Below are 19,942 nucleotides of genomic sequence, written 5' to 3'. Positions count from 1 at the left end.
TGCTGCAAAGAATCCCACCATGTTTAATGGTTTGGATCGTAGTATCTTTTGACAATTTATTGTAACTTTTTGCTGATAATGCCTCGTAATTATCTTATTAACTAGCATGGAAATAAGATTTTTTTTTTTCAATAATATTTACCAAACTAAATTCTATCCCAACGTTTAATTCCACGCATTTTTAACTAATGGATCAGTCCCGGTGATTCTTCTTCACTTTTTGCCCTTGCTTTTCTGGTACTTCCGTTATAGTCTTTTCTGCGCTACAGTCTAAACCATGCTTTTAGAACTCATGTTTTTTTTTAAACACGCTTATATCTTAATGTCTCAGATCTGTATCGTGATTTACTTCTTTCACCGTAATGTTACGCAATGTATCTGGTGTTGTGTGTCAGTACACAAACGCACTTATCACTGTATTCCAAACCTTGTGGCTTATTATTGTTTTAGAGCTGATCTCGAGTTATTCAGCGTCACAAAATTACACTCCTATTCGAAATCTAAGAGGCATACGTAAGTTACCTTCAAAAATGTAAATTTCGTTACTTGATTCTCGGCACAGTGAACCGCTGCCCCCAGCTGTCAGCGCCCACCCAAGGACATTTAGAGACATGCTCCGATTTGCCAGGGGAAATCTGTCGGTTCTCTTGTGATATGGGGTACGTCCTGACTGGATCAGTAACAAGGACATGTAACAGCAATGGAACATGGACTGGAACACAGCCTCAGTGTAATGGTAAGGTTTAATTCTTGATGATGATTGATAATCGTCACAATATGGGAGCATTTTCAAAACACTTGGATATTAATCAAGGGACCTAATACGTGTGATTAAGAAATGGGATAATGAGAAACCTCTCTTTCATTCGATTTATTTCGTCTCCCATTTCGTTACCAAGGCCTAGTTTTGTAAAAAGTAGAGTTCTTAAGAGCTGTCACGGAGACATTAATGTAATCACAGACAGACAGATGGACGGAAGGACTTATGGACGGACAGAGAGATTTGCTACAATTTGCTAGATTTGCCATTTCCTATGTATAGGTCCGGATTGTCAAACTATATTATCATTTTTAGGCATGATAATAGACGCGAATGCCGCCATGACACAACTGGCTTTAGGCTTGGAACGGGATCAAAGCCTGCATTTTTTTAGGTCATTTTTCCAGTAGCGTCATGGCTTCATTCTCATTTATCATCATGTCTACATTTAATTGCTACCTTTGGAAATATATTACTATATCATCATTTGTTTACAACTTTTTTTTTTTTACCTTATCTTCCGTTCAGCCAAGTAAAACATTATCTAAATTCTCAAAACTTTCCGCCATTCTAAAACACAGAGGGTAAAACTTTGCAATGATGAGGTCATTCGTGTGTCTGTCCTCTAATAGATCATATGCGAGAACCGATCAAAATGCGAGAACAATTTTGTTTATTATGTAAACTATAACAGTTCATAGAGTCGTTGCTAATGAAGAGCTTATTCATATTGCAGACGTTCTTCCTCCGACATTCGGCGAGACATGTCCATCAAGTCCGTTAGTAGTGTATGCAGAACGCGATCTGTTTTCAGCAGAAGTGAACTGGACTGAGCCAGCTGCTACTGACAACTCAAGAATTCTACTCACCGTGTCATCAAATCACAAGCCGTTTGAAAGATTCAGCCAGGGAACTCACGTGATCACATACACTGCCGCTGACCAATCAGGAAACAAGGCCACATGTACCTTCACGATTGACGTCAGAGGTAAAAATGATGCCAAATTTATCCAGCTAACTCACATGTATGTGTTTCACATGTAAGGACTGCATATAAGGACTATTGAGAATCAGACATGTTTTCTAGTTTTATGCTTGTGGTAGGGTTGTGTTAAGGTTTGCACTTGTTTCTAGAGAATTGTCATGCCTTTAAGCAAAGATCAGTAAGTAGAAAAGGTGCTTGCAATTAAGACAAGAGATGATGCTAACAAGTTTTCTGTAAATGTCAACAGTGATCAATTGCACGTCTTTAACAGTCGATCCCGGACTTCCACTACGCCTGAGCAGCTGTGCTAGTCATTTTGGGGTAAAATGTAACTTTTCTTGTACGATTGGCTATCGCTTGAACGGATCATCAACGCTGACTTGTGTTGCACCGGGTAACAAGCCTCCGGGATACTGGGACAATCCTCTGCCTAGCTGCGAAGGTATGCGAGAAAGAATATATCTTTGAAGCACTCAAGTGATATCTCTTCGGAATGTTACAATATGTAGAGGTCTGTCTTGTCATGCCATGTCATCCTAAGGGCAAGTCACAACAAAAATCGCGTTCATACGTCATTCGTGGATGCCATTAAAATATTCAGTTTTCCTTTTCAATATCAATCAATGCTCACTTTTAGTATGCAGTGAACAAGCCACTCGCCGAAAATAAAATGGAGTCTTATTATTAAAGCGCGTATATGAATGGGATTTGATTGTGTTTTGAAGCATGAGTTTTCAGCAACCGTAAATGTTACATAAATGCATTATTTTAGGTCTACTCTGCCATGAAATGACGTTATTAAAACGTGATATAAGACTACATGAAAGGTGAAAAAAAAGAAAAACTCTCAGCTAGAAATTTCATGTTTATATTGTTCCTACTGTAGCTATAAGATGCCTGTCACTTCCAGTTCCAACAAATGGAGTCAAGACTGGCTGTAGCGACATCACATCGGAACCTTATGATACACATTGCAGCTTTTCATGTAATGTTGGCTACAATCTGACTGGCTCACCAGTAAGGCGATGCCTGGAAAACGGGTCTTGGAGTGGACAAACGTCATATTGCCAAGGTTTGATATATATTTTATAAAACCAAGCGGAAATTAGAAGAGAAACATTCATACCATTTTTACAGTATAAACGAGTAAGAGGCGTTCCCAAAGCTAATGTGTAATATCTTTGTTATTTTATTTTTCGTTAGTTGTAAGATGTCCAACTCTTCCAGGTCCAACAAACGGAGTTAAGACCGGCTGCACTGACTTGGTATCGGAACCTTACAATACTCAATGTAATTTTTCTTGCAATGATGGCTACTACTTAAATGGTTCGTCGGTTAGGCAGTGCCGGGAAAGCGGGACTTGGAGTGGAGAATCGCCTATTTGTCAAGGTAAGAGGCGAAACATACATCGTTGATATTCAAAATGAAACCTCGTTTAAGTTAATCTGCCGCCAATAAAGCATGACACCAAAACCTGATTATATGAAAGAGTGACAAAACTTTTGTTAGAAGGAGAATATGTGGCCACAGTAAAGATGCATGGCATGACCTCTGCTACTTGACAGAGTTTTTCGTATTATTTTGGTAACTTTTTTTCGTACAATTTTTGACCAATTAGGCATCTTTTTGAAGACGTTTGACTAACTTTAGCATTATTTTGACAACTTCCTAATGACTTTTGGTAGCTAGCAGATGAGACAAATTTGCATGGCTACTGACCTCATGTAGTCGTTGCCCAATTGCGTAGCAAATACACTGTAGTCTGGAGAAGAGCCTATCAAAAACGATAATTCCACGAATAAGACATACATGGATGAATATGATAATATAATGGTCAATTTGTCTTCTTCGTTAATGAAGAGCTCATCCGCATTACAGACATTCTTCCTCCGACGTTCAATGCGACATGTCCATCAAGTCCGTTAGTAGTGTATGCAGAACGAGGTCTGTTCTCAGCAGAAGTTAACTGGACCGAGCCAGTTGCTACTGACAACTCAGGAGTTCTGCTTACCATGTCATCAAATCACAAACCGTTTGAAAGATTCAGCCAGGGAACTCACGTAATCACATACACTACCGCTGACCAGTCAGGAAACAAGGCTACTTGCACCTTTACTATTGATGTCAGAGGTAAAAATGATACCAATTTTTTTCAGTTAACTCATATGCATGTGTGTATATAAAAGCATAAACATCATTTACAAGGACTACTGCAGACCATGCATATATACTCGCCAGTTTTATGTTTGTAGTGGCGGTTTAGTAAACATGCAAGTTAAGCTAAGATATGGGAATAGAAGAAGTGCTCCTAACTAAGACAAGAAATGATGCTAATATGTTTGTCGTATATTTCAACAGTGATCAATTGCACCTCGTTGACAGTGAATCCAGGACTTGCACTGCGTATGGGCATGTGTGGCAATCATTTTGGATCAACATGTAACTTTTCTTGTACGATTGGTTATCGTTTGAATGGATCATCAACGGTGACTTGTGTTGCCCCCGGTAACAAACCTCCAGGATACTGGGACAATCCTTTGCCTAGCTGCGAAGGTGCGCGAAAAACAATATAACTTCGAAGAATTCAAGAAATATATATTTTTGAATGTTACAATATGTAGATTTCTGTTTCGTCATGTGTTGTCATTTCAACTACTTTGAATCAAAAAGTCATAAACAACTTACCCCTGCGTCTTTCGCGAATGGCGTTTATTTTTTCTACTCTAAAAACAATCAATGTTGACTTTTAGCCTGTAACGAACAATTATAAACGCCGTCCCCCATAATAGCGAGTATTTGAAGAGGATTTTACAGTATTTCTTAACACAAAAGTTGTTAGCAATTTGTTACTGTTGCATTTTTTACGTTCATTCTGTTGTCAAATGACGTTATTAATGTTGTGTTTCGCGGAATTGAATGAATCAAACTGGTACAACACAACAAGGTTTAATCAAACATGGCGGTTCATATTCAACAACAGGCGCACATGGCATGCGTGCGCATAATAGTAACAAAACCGCATAACCATGTGCAACATAGCATTCCTCCCCCCCTTAAATCACAATCTTTTAATAACGCACAAGTTCACTGCAGTTACAAGTTCAGTCTCTCTGGTGGCTTCCGTAGCCGAAGGGGATAACGTCTGCATGGTGGTGTTGCCGGACTGCTAACCACGGTCTCGCTTTGGCTGCTGGGAGGGTTGTCAGGGGTGTTGTCCACATGTGTATCTTTGGTTAATGGTTCCTCCATGCCACTCATAGTGGTAGCCTGTAATTCTTCATTCTCCACACTACTTGCTGATTGTGGTGTTGCTGCCAACACCGCTGGGTTTAGTTGCGGTGTATACTGTTCCTTGTTAAAGTTTGGAGTCACTGCAGACTCTCTGAGTTGATCAACATGCCGTCGCCATACTGTATTGGGTGCGACCTTGACTTCATAGGGCAAGGGTCCTGAGTGAGCTGTGATGATGATCCCCGGAACCCACTTGTTTCCAGCTCTGTAGTTTCGGGCAACTACAGCTTGGCCTAACTCTAGCTTTCTGGCAGGGCTGTGACTTGACCGTAACTCTTGATCTTGCTGTTTGTCTTCCACTCGCTTCCGTAAGTTAGGCTTCAGTATATCAAGCCTTGTCCTGATGTTTCTCCCCATGAGGAGCATGGCTGGTGTCTCTCCAGTCAAGGCATGTGGGGTTGATCTGTAGGCCAGCAAAAAGTTTGCCAGCTTCCAAGAGATAGATTTCTTTTCCGTCAGTGCTGCGCGGAGAGCTTGCTTGAATGTTTGTACAAAACGTTCAGCCATTCCATTTGTGGCTGGGTGGTACGGAGCTGACTTAATGTGCTTAATACCATTACTTCTCATGAAATCTCCGAATTCATCTGCTATGAATTGAGGTCCATTATCGCTTACAAGCTGTTCTGGCAAGCCGCGTGTGGCAAAGAGCTTTCTTAGTTCCTCAACTGTTCTGCTGGCAGTTGTAGTAGTCATCGGTATCACTTCTGGCCATTTAGAATGTGCATCTACAACAATCAGAAACATAGTTCCTAAGAATGGGCCAGCAAAGTCAATGTGGATGCGTTGCCATGGTCGTGCTGGCCACTCCCATGAGTGAAGTGGAGCGGTCTTACGGTTGTTCTGGGTAAGTTGACAACCAGTGCACCCTTTTGCTACTTCTTCAATTGCTTTGTCCATCCCTGGCCACCACATGTAGCTCCTGGCTAAGGCCTTCATCTTAACAATTCCAAGGTGGCCTTCATGGAGCTCAGCTAACAGTTGTGCCTGGTGCTTGGGTGGGATTATTACTCGTGAGCCCCACATGAGGCAGCCATCCTGTATGGTGAGCTCATCTTTCCTCCTCTAAAATGGTTCCAGCTCCTTCTCCTTCTCACCCTTGCTTTGTGTTTTCCATCACACGTGACAAAACCGGATCTCTCCTGAGTTGCTTGACGGATCATATCTGCATTGACTGGCAGCACTTCTATCTGGGATACTCTCCACTGGGTCAACTACTTCCTTGTCAGAGGCTTTCTTTAGAGGTAGGCGTGACAATCCATCCGCGTTTCCATGTTGGGTTGTGTTCTTGTACTCAATAGTGTACTCAAACCCTGCTAGAAACAACGCATAACGTTGCAAGCGAGCAACTGTCATTGCTGGTATTCCTTTCCTGGGATTACAAATTGAGGTCAGGGGCTCATGATCTGTCACGAGTGTGAAGTGACGACCAAACAGGTAAAGGTGGAATTTCTTGACTTCCCAAACCAAGGCTAAGGCTTCTTTATCAATTTGGGAGTAGTTCCTTTCTGCTTTGGTTAGGGTACGTGATGCGAAGGCTATGGGTCGCTCTGAGCCATCCTCCATGATGTGCGATAAACCTGCCCCAATTCCGACTGGTGAGGCGTCACAGGCTAGTCTCAATGGCCGTCCTGGATCATAATGGGTGAGCACCATATCTGATGTGATCAGCTTCTTTACTGAGTGGAAGGCCTCCTCGCACTCTGTGGTCCACTTCCATCGTTTTCCTTGCTCCAAGAGTCCATTAAGGGGATTGAGTGTGGTGGCAAGGTTTGGCAAGAACCTATGGTAGTAGTTTACCAGGCCTAAGAATGAACGGAGTTGCTGGACATTCTCTGGTCTTGGGGCATTAACAACTGCATGAACTTTCTCTTGAGTCTTGTGTAATCCGTGCCGATCTACTTCGTGTCCACAATAAGTGATCTTCGTCTGGAAAAACTCGCACTTCTCGCGGTTTGCTCGTAGGCCATTTGCCTGTAGCCTCTTCAGTACTTCCTCCAGATTGTCAAGGTGCTCTTTGTCATCTTTTCCTGTGATAATCATGTCGTCTAAGATGCAACTAGTTCCTTCGACCCCCTCTAAGATTTGATCCATAGATCTCTGCCAAATTGCTGGGGCTGAAGTGACCCCGAATACCAGGCGGTTGTATCGGTACAACCCCTGGTGGGTGTTAATCGTCAAGTACTCTTGTGACTCTTCCTCCACTTCCATCTGATGGTAGGCCTGTCTGAGGTCAATCTTGGTGAATTTCTGCCCTCCTGCCAGCTTAGCGAATATGTCATCGATGCGTGGGAGTGGGTACTCCTCTGTCTGAAGCTGGGGGTTAACTGTGATCTTATAGTCGCCACAAATTCAAACTGTGCCGTTTGATTTGGCAACTTGCACAATAGGCGTCGCCCAGTCGCTGAATTTGACCTTGTGCAATATGCCTTCTTTTTCTAGACGTTTCAGCTCCACCTCGACCTTAGGTTTCATGGCGTATGGGACAGGCCTTGCTTTACAAAACTTTGGTTGACTGCCTTCCTTCAACGCGAGTTTCGCCTTGGCTGACTGAAATGTGCCGATTTCATCCGTAAACATTTCACTATAGTCGCCTATGAGTCTCTCTAATTTCTTCTGGGTGTCTTGTGTCGGCTGTTCTTTTGAAATAGCACAGATCCTTTTCCAATCGAGTTGTATCTGGTGTAGCCAATCTCTTCCGAACAACGCCGGCCCTTGTGTTTTCACTACATATAATGTTAAGTCCTTGACTTCGTTGTTGTGTTCCACGCGAACAAGTAGTTTGCCTTCTGGTGTTATCTTCTCTCCTGAGTAGGTTTTCAAAATAGCGGTAGTGTCAGCCAGAGGTGTGTTTGGGAAGGTTTCCTTGTACGTCTCCAAGGGGAGTGTAGATATCGCTGAACCTGTGTCTAGCTCCATCTTCAGTGTGTGGTCGTTAACTTTTGGTGTCACCCAGATGACGTCACCAACTACTCCATGGTTAACATTGTTGACTTCTAGGGATGCCACCAAGCTATCATCATCGCGCTCATCATCTACCTCGAACGAGTGAAGGTTGGGGTTCTCGTCCCTTGGTCTTCGTGTAGAGTTCTGACTCTTTCCTGAGCGGCATACTCTTTGGATATGGCCTAGTTTCCCACATTTTTGGCATGTTTCATTCCTGAAGTAACACTCGGCTGACTCGTGTGTACTACCCCCACATCGATAACAATGAGATTTTGATTTGACATCATCGTTCCCTTTTGGAACTCTTTCGCTATCCTTGCTTATTTTGTTGACTTCAGACTCTTTATTAATGTTACCCTGCAATTCTAGTGTGTCTTTCGCTGCCGCTTCCATCGCTAAGGTAATTTCTGACGCTTTGGCCAATGACAAATCTGGCTCGGAGAGCAGTCGTTTCTGGATAAGTTCATTGTGTAGTCCACACACTAGTCTATCTCTTAACGCGTCATTTAAGTTAGTTCCGAATTCACAATACAGCGACAATTTCTTTAATTCAGCAACGTAAGTACTTACGGTTTCACCTTCGAGTTGGTTCCTTCTGTGAAAGCGGAATCGCTCTGCTATGAGCAGTGGTTTCGGTGACAGATGCTTCTGTAGTGTTTCTACGATAGTCTTGAAAGACAGGCTGGACGGCTTGGCTGGGGCGGCCAAATTGCGTAGTAATCCATACGTTTTGTTTCCCATTAAGCTTAGCATTACGGCCACTTGCTTGTCGTCCTTGATTTCGTTGGCGATGAAGCATTGCTCTATACGTTCCACATAGGCGTTCCAATCGTCGTTCGTTTCATCAAACGCTTCAATCTTTCCAATCGGCATAGTGGCGAAAGCTCGAAGTTTCTCTGGTTGCTGCGTAGGATTTAAATCCTCGTCGCCAATCTGTTGTGTCTCGCGGAATTGAAAGAATCAAACTGGTACAACACAACAAGGTTTAATCAAACAGGGCGGTTCATATTCAACAACAGGCGCACATGGCATGCGTGCGCATAATAGTAACAAAACCGCAGACCATCACGTGCGACATAGCAATTAAGATGTCATGTAACTTTATATACGATACGTACAAGTCCAAGGAAACTCAAACATTTTACATTGATATTGTTCCTACTGTAGCTATAAGATGTCTGTCACTTCCAGTTCCGACAAATGGTGTCAAGACCGGCTGTAGCGACATGACATCAGAACCTTATGATAAACATTGCAGTTTTTCATGTAATGTCGGCTATAATCTGACTGGCTCACCAGTAAGGCGATGCCTAGAAAACGGGTCTTGGAGTGGACAAACGTCATATTGCCAAAGTATGATAAACAAGAAATACATATGTATAATATACACATGTACTATAAAACAAGGTGATATTAGAAGAGAAGCGTTTATACCGTAAACGAATAAGAAGCGTTCCCAAACCTTATGTGCAATATCTTTCATCTTTTATTTCTCTTAGTTGTAAGATGCCCAACTCTTCAAGGTCCAGCAAATGGAGTTAAGACCGGCTGTACCGACTTGGTACCGGAACCTTACAATACTCAATGTAATTTTTCTTGCGATAAAGGCTTCTACTTAATTGGATCGTCGGTTAGGCAATGCCGGGAAAACGGAACTTGGAGTGGAGAATCGCCTTTTTGTCAAAGTAAGAGGCGAAACATACATCGTGTCGATACCCAAAATGAAACCTTGTTCAAATTAATCTGCCGCCAATAAATCAATGTAGCAAGACCCGATAGTCTAATAGAGTAACGAAACTATTGTTAGAATGAGAATATGTGCCGGGCCATAATGAAATAAAATAAGTTGATATTTTAAGTGAGCTGGCTATAAGGCATGGCTTCAGATTGTATTCATACAATAAACCATGGCAAATATAGCGATTATAGTTGAGATGATGATTTTCTCATTATGGCGACAGCTTTTTTCGGAAAGCTTTTCACTAATTAGGCATCTACGTGGCGAGTTTGACTACTTTGGCATCTTTTTGATAACTTTCTAATGGCTTTTTGAAGCTAGCTGATGAAATTGAAAGATCTGTGCGAAGCGGAGATGTCAGCTGATTAACAGAACGCAAATGTCAAATTTTACAAATTTGCACCTCGTAGTTTTTACATTTTAATTGGCTACTTAAGACGTGTGGCCAAAGTGAACAAGGAACGTTGTCATGTCGGTTTTTATTTAATTAATTTATTTTTCAATCACTAGAAAATATTTAAATATCACCATGTGTCAGTTTCGATACAGCTCGATACATTTTACTTCACTTTTATCTTATTCTTTTCGGTTTGTAGCCACTTTATGCAGTCCACCATGTTTGTTGGCATCAAACACTTCGGATATTTTAGCCATCGACTACAAAACTGGAGCAGCTCGTTCCATAATTTCGGGTTTAACACGAGCTGTTGCCATAGATGTCCATTTCAGTTTGGGTTACATATTCTGGAGTGATGTAACAGAACAAAATATCAAACGTTTCCGCATTGACGTCGCAAGCACGACTACAATTATCACTGGTATTGGAGTTTGTGATGGATTGGCGGTGGATTGGAGAGCATTAGAGCTGTATTGGACTGATACGACGCATGATACCATATCAGTATCAGACCTAGATGGTAATAACCAACGTAGGTTAATTTCATTCAGCCTTGATGAGCCCAGAGCAATAAACCTGGATCTGGATAGCGGCTTAATGATCTGGACGGACTGGGGAGTTAATCCCAAAATCGAACGAGCTTCGCTTAGCGGTAGCCAAAGACTCGCCATCGTAACAACCAATCTTCATTGGCCCAATGGTATTGAGCTTGACAGAGGAAATAAACGAATATTTTGGGTGGATGCAGGACATGACAGGGTGGAATCCGTCGACTACAATGGCAACGACAGAAAGCTTCTTTATCAGCAACAGTACTTACATCCGTTTGACGTTGCGCTAATTCCTCCTTTCCTGTTTTTTACTGACTGGGTTGCACAAAAAGAGATTCGTCAGTTGGACGCTGCCACTGGACACGTGCTACGAAGTTTCAGTGTCAATGGCGGACAGCCTATGGGTATTGTACCATACGACAGCTCCCGTCAACCTTCGGGTATTTATACAGTTTTCTTACAGTTTATTACAGTTTTATTTATTTCCCTAACAAATTACAACTTACACTGCCCACGTATAGCGTAGGCTGATCAAAGCAGGGCCCGGCATTGTAACAAATAATGATACATTAAGTCACAATAAAAACAAAGGGCCAAATTTATAGGGCCATCATAGGCTCACGAATTCACTCATGTTTTCAATGGGACCAGTCTTCGTCTCAATCAATCTTTTAACAATCTTTGTAAATTGTAATACAAATATTACGAAAGAATCCTTCGTATTTTCCCCAGTAACTAATGCCGATTTGGCGACCAGTCGCTTCAATATTAGGCCTCGAAACACAGGAGAAGAACACTGATGACTGACAATTGCAAGAATTTAGAGTTTATTCTCTTATTTCAGCTCGTGATCTTTTCTACGAGATCCGCGTTTCTACAAACACGGTACCCCAACTGTTTTCTGCACTGTGCTAAAATTAAGCGTTCTTTTTATGTCTTTTTAAAGCTTCAAACCCTTGCACTGTAAACAATGGAGAATGCAGTCATTTCTGTATAGCAAAATCCTCTGGTAGCCAATGTTCTTGTCCAACTGGTTTGACTGTGAAGCAAGATGGCAAGACATGCGAAGACAGTAAGTTTTTTTCTGTTAAGCTTCGTTTTCGCCAGGCATCTGGAGCAAAAGCATACTTTTCATGATAACAAAACATGAACAACAAGACTATAATACTCGGTGATCCGAAGGTTAGCCTTATATCCTCCGAATTAATTATTCCGTAGTCGAGCTCTTGCGGGGTCCTTTTATCGTGTTCTTGAGCAAAGAAGTTAACTCCCACAATGCCTCTCTCTTCGCTGGGAGAGAACCTGTAGCGTTGGTGACAGGAGTGGTTTACCGTTTAGCACTACCTTTTAAAAATCCAGAAATTTTGGTCAGAATATAAATGCTAAGACAATTTTGCCTCGACCAACCGGAAAATTTCAAAAATAGACAGAACATTTTGAAAGGTTGTTTAAAATTCCCAATCGAAATATCCGAATGGAAAATGTGCTTACCATTTGCAATTCTTCACTAGTTTCGGTCGCCATTTGGGAATAATGATCAGGTCGAACTCACCTGAAAACGCTATGGGAATCCCACAAAAGTAAATGTCTTCTGATAATTAGTATCAAAACACTTCGGAATAATGCCTATAAGTTAGGACTTTTTAAACCGTATAATAACCTTGCATGTCACTTAAATTGTAGAGGTGAACAAGTTTCTTCTCTTTGCTGATGCCGCCGACCAATCCACTAAGAAAATTTCCTTGGACGTCAGCTATTTCGTCGCGCAAACGTTGTTTATTCACCTTGGAAATCAGCATCCTATTGCATTGGACTATGACCCTCTCGAAGATCGGGTGTACTGGTCGGACGTTGCGCAAGGTCGTATCATCAGCGCTTTTTCTAACGCAACTTCAGTGAAGATGTTGTTTCGCTGTAATGTACAAACTCCAGACGGCTTAGCCATCGACCATGTGGGACGAAACATTTATTGGACTGATACAGGGACCAATAGGATTGAAGTGGCTTGGCTTGATGGAACAAGCAGGAAACTGTTGATCAAAGATGGACTTGATGAGCCGAGAGCGATCTTGCTTGATGAGAGAAATGGGTAAGTCAAATGCGATTAGACTGCAAAGTAACTTCTAGCCTCTCCATTAACAGACAAAAGTAAGATATTTAATGGGGCTTCCCAAGCTCTCTAGCTTGAGCCGCTTGTCATCGCTTCTGGCCTGGTTTGCGAAAGCCAATTTGGGCGGGAGCGATGAGTGGCATTACATGCCTACATATTATCCGGTACACATTCCCTTCGAAAAAAATATAATCTGAATGTGACATCAAACCAATAGGCAGCCAAGTTAAAAAACACCTAAGGGGATATATAGAGAGAAAAAATAAAGAAAAAAGACCGGTTGGTACTGGGCAAGTAAACGCAAAATAAACTTTGTATTAACAGGATTCTTTATAAATAGCTGGTAGCCGATAACCGGCAAAGACAGTTGCGATGAACGTAGGGGAAATTCGAAGAATGTTGGCGAAGAACAAAATTTCAAGGAAGACAAATTTCCTGCGAACTTTGAACGACAGTTCCGATCGTCTATTGCTGGAGTCGATTGATCCGAAACCTTTACATCCCAGAACCAAATTCAACTAAATTGTGAACATCTTGTCTTTATTTTCAGATAGATCCATTCGCATTAAAAACCCATCCGGAACTTTTTTTATCCAATGGGAATAGCGAAACGTCTTTCTCCCACGCGCGTGGGAAAACCGTTTCATCCAATCAGAAATTAGCTGTCAAAATGAATCAGTTAGTTCGCAGCGCGTCACATTGCTTTTGGCGTCCCTTCAATATTCCTTCATGAAAGTTTGCAGAGTTTCCACAAGTTTACACAAGTTTCTTGCAAATTAGCAATGAACCACAGACAATCTTTGAATGGCGGAAAGTTCGAATAGGTTTATCTCTTTAGGTGAACCCACTGAAGAACAGCAGAACAAATGCGCTAGGGCAAACACCTGGCTCGAAGTTGGCTTGCTTTAGCCTATTCCTCAAACAGAAAAAATAGACAAGAAAAGTTGAAGAAGTCAAACCAGATAAACTTAACAAATACCTGTGGGAATTTATTTTAAAGTCAAACGAAAAGATGGCGAGGATTACGAGCCACCAAGAGCCATTAGAGGCCTAATCAGCCTCATCAATTCGAGTTGAAATAAAGTTATCTATCTATCTACCAAGCCTTCGAGGGCTCTTTTCAAGTATTAGCCGGTTTTTAAAGAAGGCAATTATCCCGTAAGCATTATCGACGACAAAGAATTTTACCAAGCAAAGAAATATCTAGAAGCTTGAAGCAAACAACTAAAAAAAAAAACAATTAAGGCAAAGAAAACAATTCAAAAGCAGCTGAAGCGTCGACTGATGAAGAGGTAAACACTCTGTTCGAAAGGCTTTCGGAGAAGCGACACAGTGCTTGCGTCTAGATTGAATAAAAACATAACTTGAGTATTGTTCTACTGAATAAAAAAGCAAATAAATTTTATTAGAAAGTTGAAAATGAAAATCTCAGTATGCATTAAATAAACAAATTACAGCATGAAAAGTGCTTTGTACGGTACTTACGCACTCGTTGTTTTTGTATCAGAATTCTCACTCGTTAGCTACGCTGACTCTTCCGTTTTCTGATAGTTCAACAACTCGTGCGTAAATACCGTATGCGCGCACTTTCCATGAAGTAATTTATATATCACACTTACGGACTTCTGAAAATATGTCAACGTATCTCCTGGGTATTTACAAATTCGTCGTAGAATTTTTCTGAATATAGCAAAACGAATTACAACAAAGATATTGTTTTTCTGTCCTGGCCCGCCTGATTTTTCATAGTTAACTATTTATATTTAACTATTCATATTTAACTATTCATATTTAACTATTCATATTTAACTATTCATATTCTCCTGATTTTGGACTGAAAATATTTTTGTGAATATTCTTAGCCTGCGACACTTTGACGGGACTTAAGTACTGTTGGAGTAAGCTTGAAGCCAGACTGAAGGCAATAAAGCCAGAAATGTTGTTAGCATCGAACAAAGGGCTAGCACTGTTTTGTTTTATTGTTTTCCTTTTGGCTATCTTCACTCTTTACCGAAAGCTAGGCAGAATTTACATAGTTGAGTTAAAAAATGAACATAATTTACAAATTTTCAGCAAAAAAAAAACAGTACTTTTTTTCAAAATCGCAGCCTCGGGTTTATTCTTAAAATATTCTAAATATTTCGCTGCTTTTAACCTCGATATACTTATTAAATGTTCTGTTATAAAAAAACAAGAGTGTAGTAAGTTTTAAAGATGCAGTTATGTTAGGATTCCGTTGGGTTGCTTTCAGCATGATGTATTGGACAGACTGGGGCGCCAATCCGAAGATCGAACAAGCTGGGATGGATGGCTCAGCGAGGCGAACCATTGTAACAGGAAGCCTTGTCTGGCCAAATGGACTCACTATCCACCAAGCGACAAATCGCGTGTTTTGGGCTGACGCTAAACTTGACAAAATCGAGGTATCAGACCTCGATGGAGGAAACAGACAGTTAATCATGTCATCTGCAGCTAATATTCATCCCTATGGACTAGCGGTGTATCAGGACATGCTTTACTGGACTGATTGGAATACCAAGAGCGTTTCACGTTTCAACTTAAGCAGTGGAAACCAGGAAGTCGTAATCAATGGCCTTCAAAAACCTATGGATATTCACGTATTTGATCCAGCCTTGATATTTTCAGGTATCTTGTTAATATCTTATCTCCAAGTATCACTTCATAAGAAGTTTTGTGATTTTTTTTCTCTGCCACTTACTGAGTCGGTAAGATAAAAAGTGTTTGTTTTGCATCTTCAGGTTCCCATGCTTGCGCTCAAAACAATGGCCTCTGCAGTGATTTGTGTCTTTTAAATCCAGGAGGATATCAGTGCGCATGTCCAACAGGCATTCAACTCAAGTCCGATGGAAAAAGCTGTAATTATGGTGAGAACGATCTACTGCTATTACCAATATGAGAAGAAATATCCTTGGTTCTTTCGTATTTTTTCCCGGTACCAGTTGGTTTGGCATGTGCATTGAGTAAGACCAACTGACTGGTTGTCAATATTTAGATATCTCGCATACTCACGCATACTCACACCGTTTTCATTCTTTGTCCAAGAACTGTTTCACAAGATAACTTCCAATAAATTTATCATCTTTGCTGAAGCGGATGCGGAAGAAATTTACAAAGTTCCTCTTCAAATACCAGAAGCCCCTTGCTATCCGCTTGGAATCAACACAAACATATCAAGGCCCGTGGCTGTTGATTACGATCCGGTCGAAGGAAAGGTTTATTGGACAGATGTGACGTTAAAACTGGTGGCCAGTTCATTTCCTAACGGGTCTTCAGTCAAAGTCATCGCGCACACTAATGTTACTACTCCTGGAGGACTGGCAGTAGATTATGTTGGACGTAATATTTACTGGACAGATGAGGGAACAAGTAGAATTGAGGTGGCAAAGTTAGATGGGTCGTCTAGAAGGGGTCTAATCACATCAAGCATTGAACAGCCAAGAGCTATACTACTCGACATTGCAGAAAGGTAATCTAAGAAGCCACGGTAATACGTATTTACTCAGACGTTTATTCGGTTCAATTTATAAATGTGGATATTTCATACAGAACAATATTATTAGGTTAAGTCTCTCTTATAGCTACTGAGTCGGGCTACGTGGAGAATGGTGGTAAGTCTGGAAAAGGCAGGTTGTGTACGGAGGGTATTTGGCAGTCTCTAAGAGATTTTCGGGAGATTCATTTGCAAATATCCAGATATCTAGTGGCAAATCGAACTTGCTCGGGCTATCGATATGTATAATATGAAAAGAAAAAACTTGAAAGATATTATCATTTGCACTTGAATACAATATCTGTATCGTGAAACTATTGTAGGACACTCTCTCTGTACAATGACTTATAAGAAAACGTTAAATTGTTCTTTCAGAAAGATCTATTGGGGCAGTCGGGGATCATCGTCAAAGATTGAACAAGCTAACATGGACGGTTCTAACAGGACAATTCTTGTTAGCTCCGGACTTGTGTGGGTGAACTCGCTCGCTATGGATTACCAAAGTAGGATGCTGTACTGGTGCGATGCGAACCTCGATAGGATTGAGAGGGTGGGCCTACAAGGAAATAACCGAACACTGATGCTGGATTTATCATTTGATATGCACCCTTTTGGACTCGCTCTATACAATGACGTTCTGTACTGGTCTGATTGGAACAGCCGAAGCATTCACAAATACAACATGACATCTTCTGTAACAGAAGTCGTGGTTCGTGGAATGGGAACCCTAATGGAGCTTCACAGTTATGACCACACTGAAACTTTTAACGGTATGCATGTTCAGTTTAGTTCTCCACAGCTTTTTTTTCTAGGCGGCGTTGTTATGGAGAGGTAGTAGGTAACCTTTACTGAAAGCTGACGGCAAGTTGTGTAATTTAAAACGGTTTTCAAGGAGAAAATGAATACTGGCGACAAAAACCAACTGAATTGTAACTTCTTGATGTCAGACGGCCGTATTTAATAAAAGATAATTCAATTCCGGTTAGAGAGGTTTTCAATTTAGCATCGAAAGCTAAGTAATCAGGCATTTTTTGGTTTGTACTAAGGTTTGACATTGGCTGACTAGTTTAATTAGTAAGTAATTGGCTTGGTTTTGGTTTTACGACACTAAATTGAAAACCGCACTGTAGTTGACATAATGTAGATCTTTGTCCTATGATAGTGTGAAAATTACAAAACTGCATAAATGCCGGGAAGAAAAGGTCGAGGTAGAATATATGTCAATTTGAAACCTAGATCCAGCTGAAAGTTGGCTTTGCACGATACTCAAAGATGTAGGAGTATGGCAACGACTAAATCTCTAGAACGCAAATTAGAATAATATAATTAATTTTCTGGTCGTGTAGGATCCACCAACTGTTCTCAGTCAAATGGAGGATGCAGTCACCTTTGTCTTCCAAATCCACAAGGTTATCAGTGCTCTTGTCCAGAAGGAGTACAATTGAATCCTGCAGACCCCTTAATTTGTCAAGGAGGTAAGGTGTTGTGCTGCAAAGAGGAATCCCGCCATGTTAATGAGCTAGGTCGTAGTATGTTTTGACAATTTAAGTCTAATTTGTTTGTTATTCCGCATAATTATATTATTAACTAGAACAGAAATGAGAAAAAAATAAAAAATAAAAATAAAAAAGGTTTCATTTGATCATATGTACCAAACTAACCCGTCATTTAATTCTACGCATTTTCATCCATTGATCAGTCCTGGTGATTCTTCTTCGCTTTTTGCCTTTCGCCTTTATGGTACTTCCTTTGTGGCCCTTTCCATGCTACAATTTAAATCATTTTTGTACAACTCATTTCTTATTAAAATATGCTTGTATCTAAAGGTCTTAGATCTGTATCGCGATTACCTATTTCACCGTAACCATCAGATGAATTGTTACGCAATGTACCTAAAAAACAAACACTGTCTGTTCTTGTGTGTCAGTACACTAAGGTACGTGAGATTGTATTCCAAATCTTGCGGTCTATCGTTGTTTTAGTACTGATCCCGAGTTATTCAGTGTCACAAAATTACACTTCTATTCAAAATCTAAGAGATATACGTAAGTTACCTTCAAAAGGGTAACATTCGTTACTTGATTCTTGACATAGTGAACCGCTGCCCGAAGCTGTCAGCGCCTTCCCAAGGATATTTAGAGACTTGCTCCGATTTGCCAGGAGAAACCTGTCGGTTTTCTTGCGACGTGGGGTACGTCCTGACTGGATCAGTAACAAGGACATGTAACAGCAATGGAACATGGACTGGAACACAGCCTCAGTGTTATGGTGAGGCTTAACTCTTGATGGTGATTGATAAGCGTCAGAAAATGAGAGCATTTTCCAAACACTTGAATATTGTGCAAGGGACCAAATACGTGCGATTAAGAAATGAGATAAGGGGAAACTGCTCTGTTATTCGGTTCATTTTGTCTGCCATTTTTTTACCAAGGCCTAGTTTTGTAAAAAGTAGAGTTTATAGGTGCAATCACGACGACATAAAGGTAATCACAGACAGACAAACAGACAGACGAAAGGACGGACGGACGGACAGACGGAGGACAGACAGAGTTGCTATAACTTGCTAGATTTGTTATTTGCTGAGTAGATAACCGGATTGTCAAATTAAATTATCATTTTGTTTACAGCTGTCACGTGTCCAGCTTTTGCATTCCTAACTAATGGCATCAAAAGTACCTGTACAGGCATAACAATAGAGTATTTCGACAAAGTTTGTCAGTTTTCTTGTTATTCCGGATACACCGGAATGGGCTCGTCATCAAGACGGTGTCTAGAAAACGGCACCTGGAGTGGCCAAGATTTCAATTGCACAGGTGAAAATAAAGTGTACTCGTTTCCCGACTAGCTTCAAACCCATTGTTTATAAGCATTACAATCCTCGTTCTTTTGTCGTTGTTGTTTGTTTTCATTACCTCATGTAGTTGCCTTCAGAGGGGCCCTTTAACTTGAGGGTCACCGTCAAATTAAAGAGAAAAAATTAAAATATTAGTAACATTTTATATCTGGCAAAAAATTTACGCCGTGTACCAACCTTATAAACTGACTTAATAACCTTATACTTAGGTAACATTATTATATACATGTTCTAACTAAAAATTTGTTTATTACGATTTAAGCTATCACCTGTCCGCCCTTGAGCATCCCTGCAAGAGCAGTTCTGCTGACTGTTTCCTGTGGTAATACCTATGGATCAAATTGTGTATTTGGCTGTCAAAGTGAATATGGCAGTGCTGACGGAAATGTCACCAGAACGTGTTTGCACACCGGGCAATGGAGTGGAAATTCCATCAACTGTACAGGTAAAGGTGTAAAATTAGAACGAAATCATTTATGAGAGTCTTGAAACAAGGTTTCATTCACGGACGTAAACATTAGAGTAGTCATGTAACGCATAGTACAGTACCACTTAATAACCCCCATTTTAATGGCCACGCATTAGGGCTTTATCCAGATCGAGACGTACCAGTTTAAAAAGTTACAACCTCCTTGCAAAGCATGATAAAACACCACATGAAGTTACCGCTTAGTACTTTTATATGAATTAAAAGGCTTTACTTTAACGTTAGAATGTTAGCTTTCATTTGAATGGTCACACGCTGTGGTCACATCCACTGACTTAAAAGCTAGAACCACCTTGTACTGTATAATAAACAGTA

At 40.7% G+C, this 19,942-nt stretch overlaps 1 protein-coding gene across 1 annotated transcript in view; it reads left to right on the top strand.

The window, feature by feature from the left end:
* The window catches only part of LOC145502323 (uncharacterized), a 172,459-nt gene that overhangs the window by 135,848 nt on the left and 16,669 nt on the right, over nt 1-19,942 (top strand). Inside the window, 20 exon segments of the mRNA XM_081481582.1 lie at nt 563-736; nt 1,497-1,748; nt 1,993-2,187; nt 2,632-2,817; nt 2,949-3,134; nt 3,624-3,875; nt 4,104-4,298; nt 9,147-9,332; nt 9,479-9,664; nt 10,314-11,105; nt 11,612-11,737; nt 12,349-12,754; nt 15,027-15,421; nt 15,535-15,660; nt 15,839-16,262; nt 16,662-17,056; nt 17,633-17,761; nt 18,381-18,554; nt 18,914-19,099; nt 19,403-19,585. Coding sequence (XP_081337708.1) covers nt 563-736; nt 1,497-1,748; nt 1,993-2,187; nt 2,632-2,817; nt 2,949-3,134; nt 3,624-3,875; nt 4,104-4,298; nt 9,147-9,332; nt 9,479-9,664; nt 10,314-11,105; nt 11,612-11,737; nt 12,349-12,754; nt 15,027-15,421; nt 15,535-15,660; nt 15,839-16,262; nt 16,662-17,056; nt 17,633-17,761; nt 18,381-18,554; nt 18,914-19,099; nt 19,403-19,585 — 5,148 coding nt within the window.

This window comes from Orbicella franksi, chromosome 11 (genome assembly GCF_964199315.1).
Source record: "Orbicella franksi chromosome 11, jaOrbFran1.1, whole genome shotgun sequence".
Classification (NCBI taxonomy): Eukaryota; Metazoa; Cnidaria; class Anthozoa; order Scleractinia; family Merulinidae; genus Orbicella; species Orbicella franksi.
The sequence above is the reverse complement of the archived record's forward strand: the minus strand, read 5'-3'. Positions and strand labels throughout refer to the sequence as shown.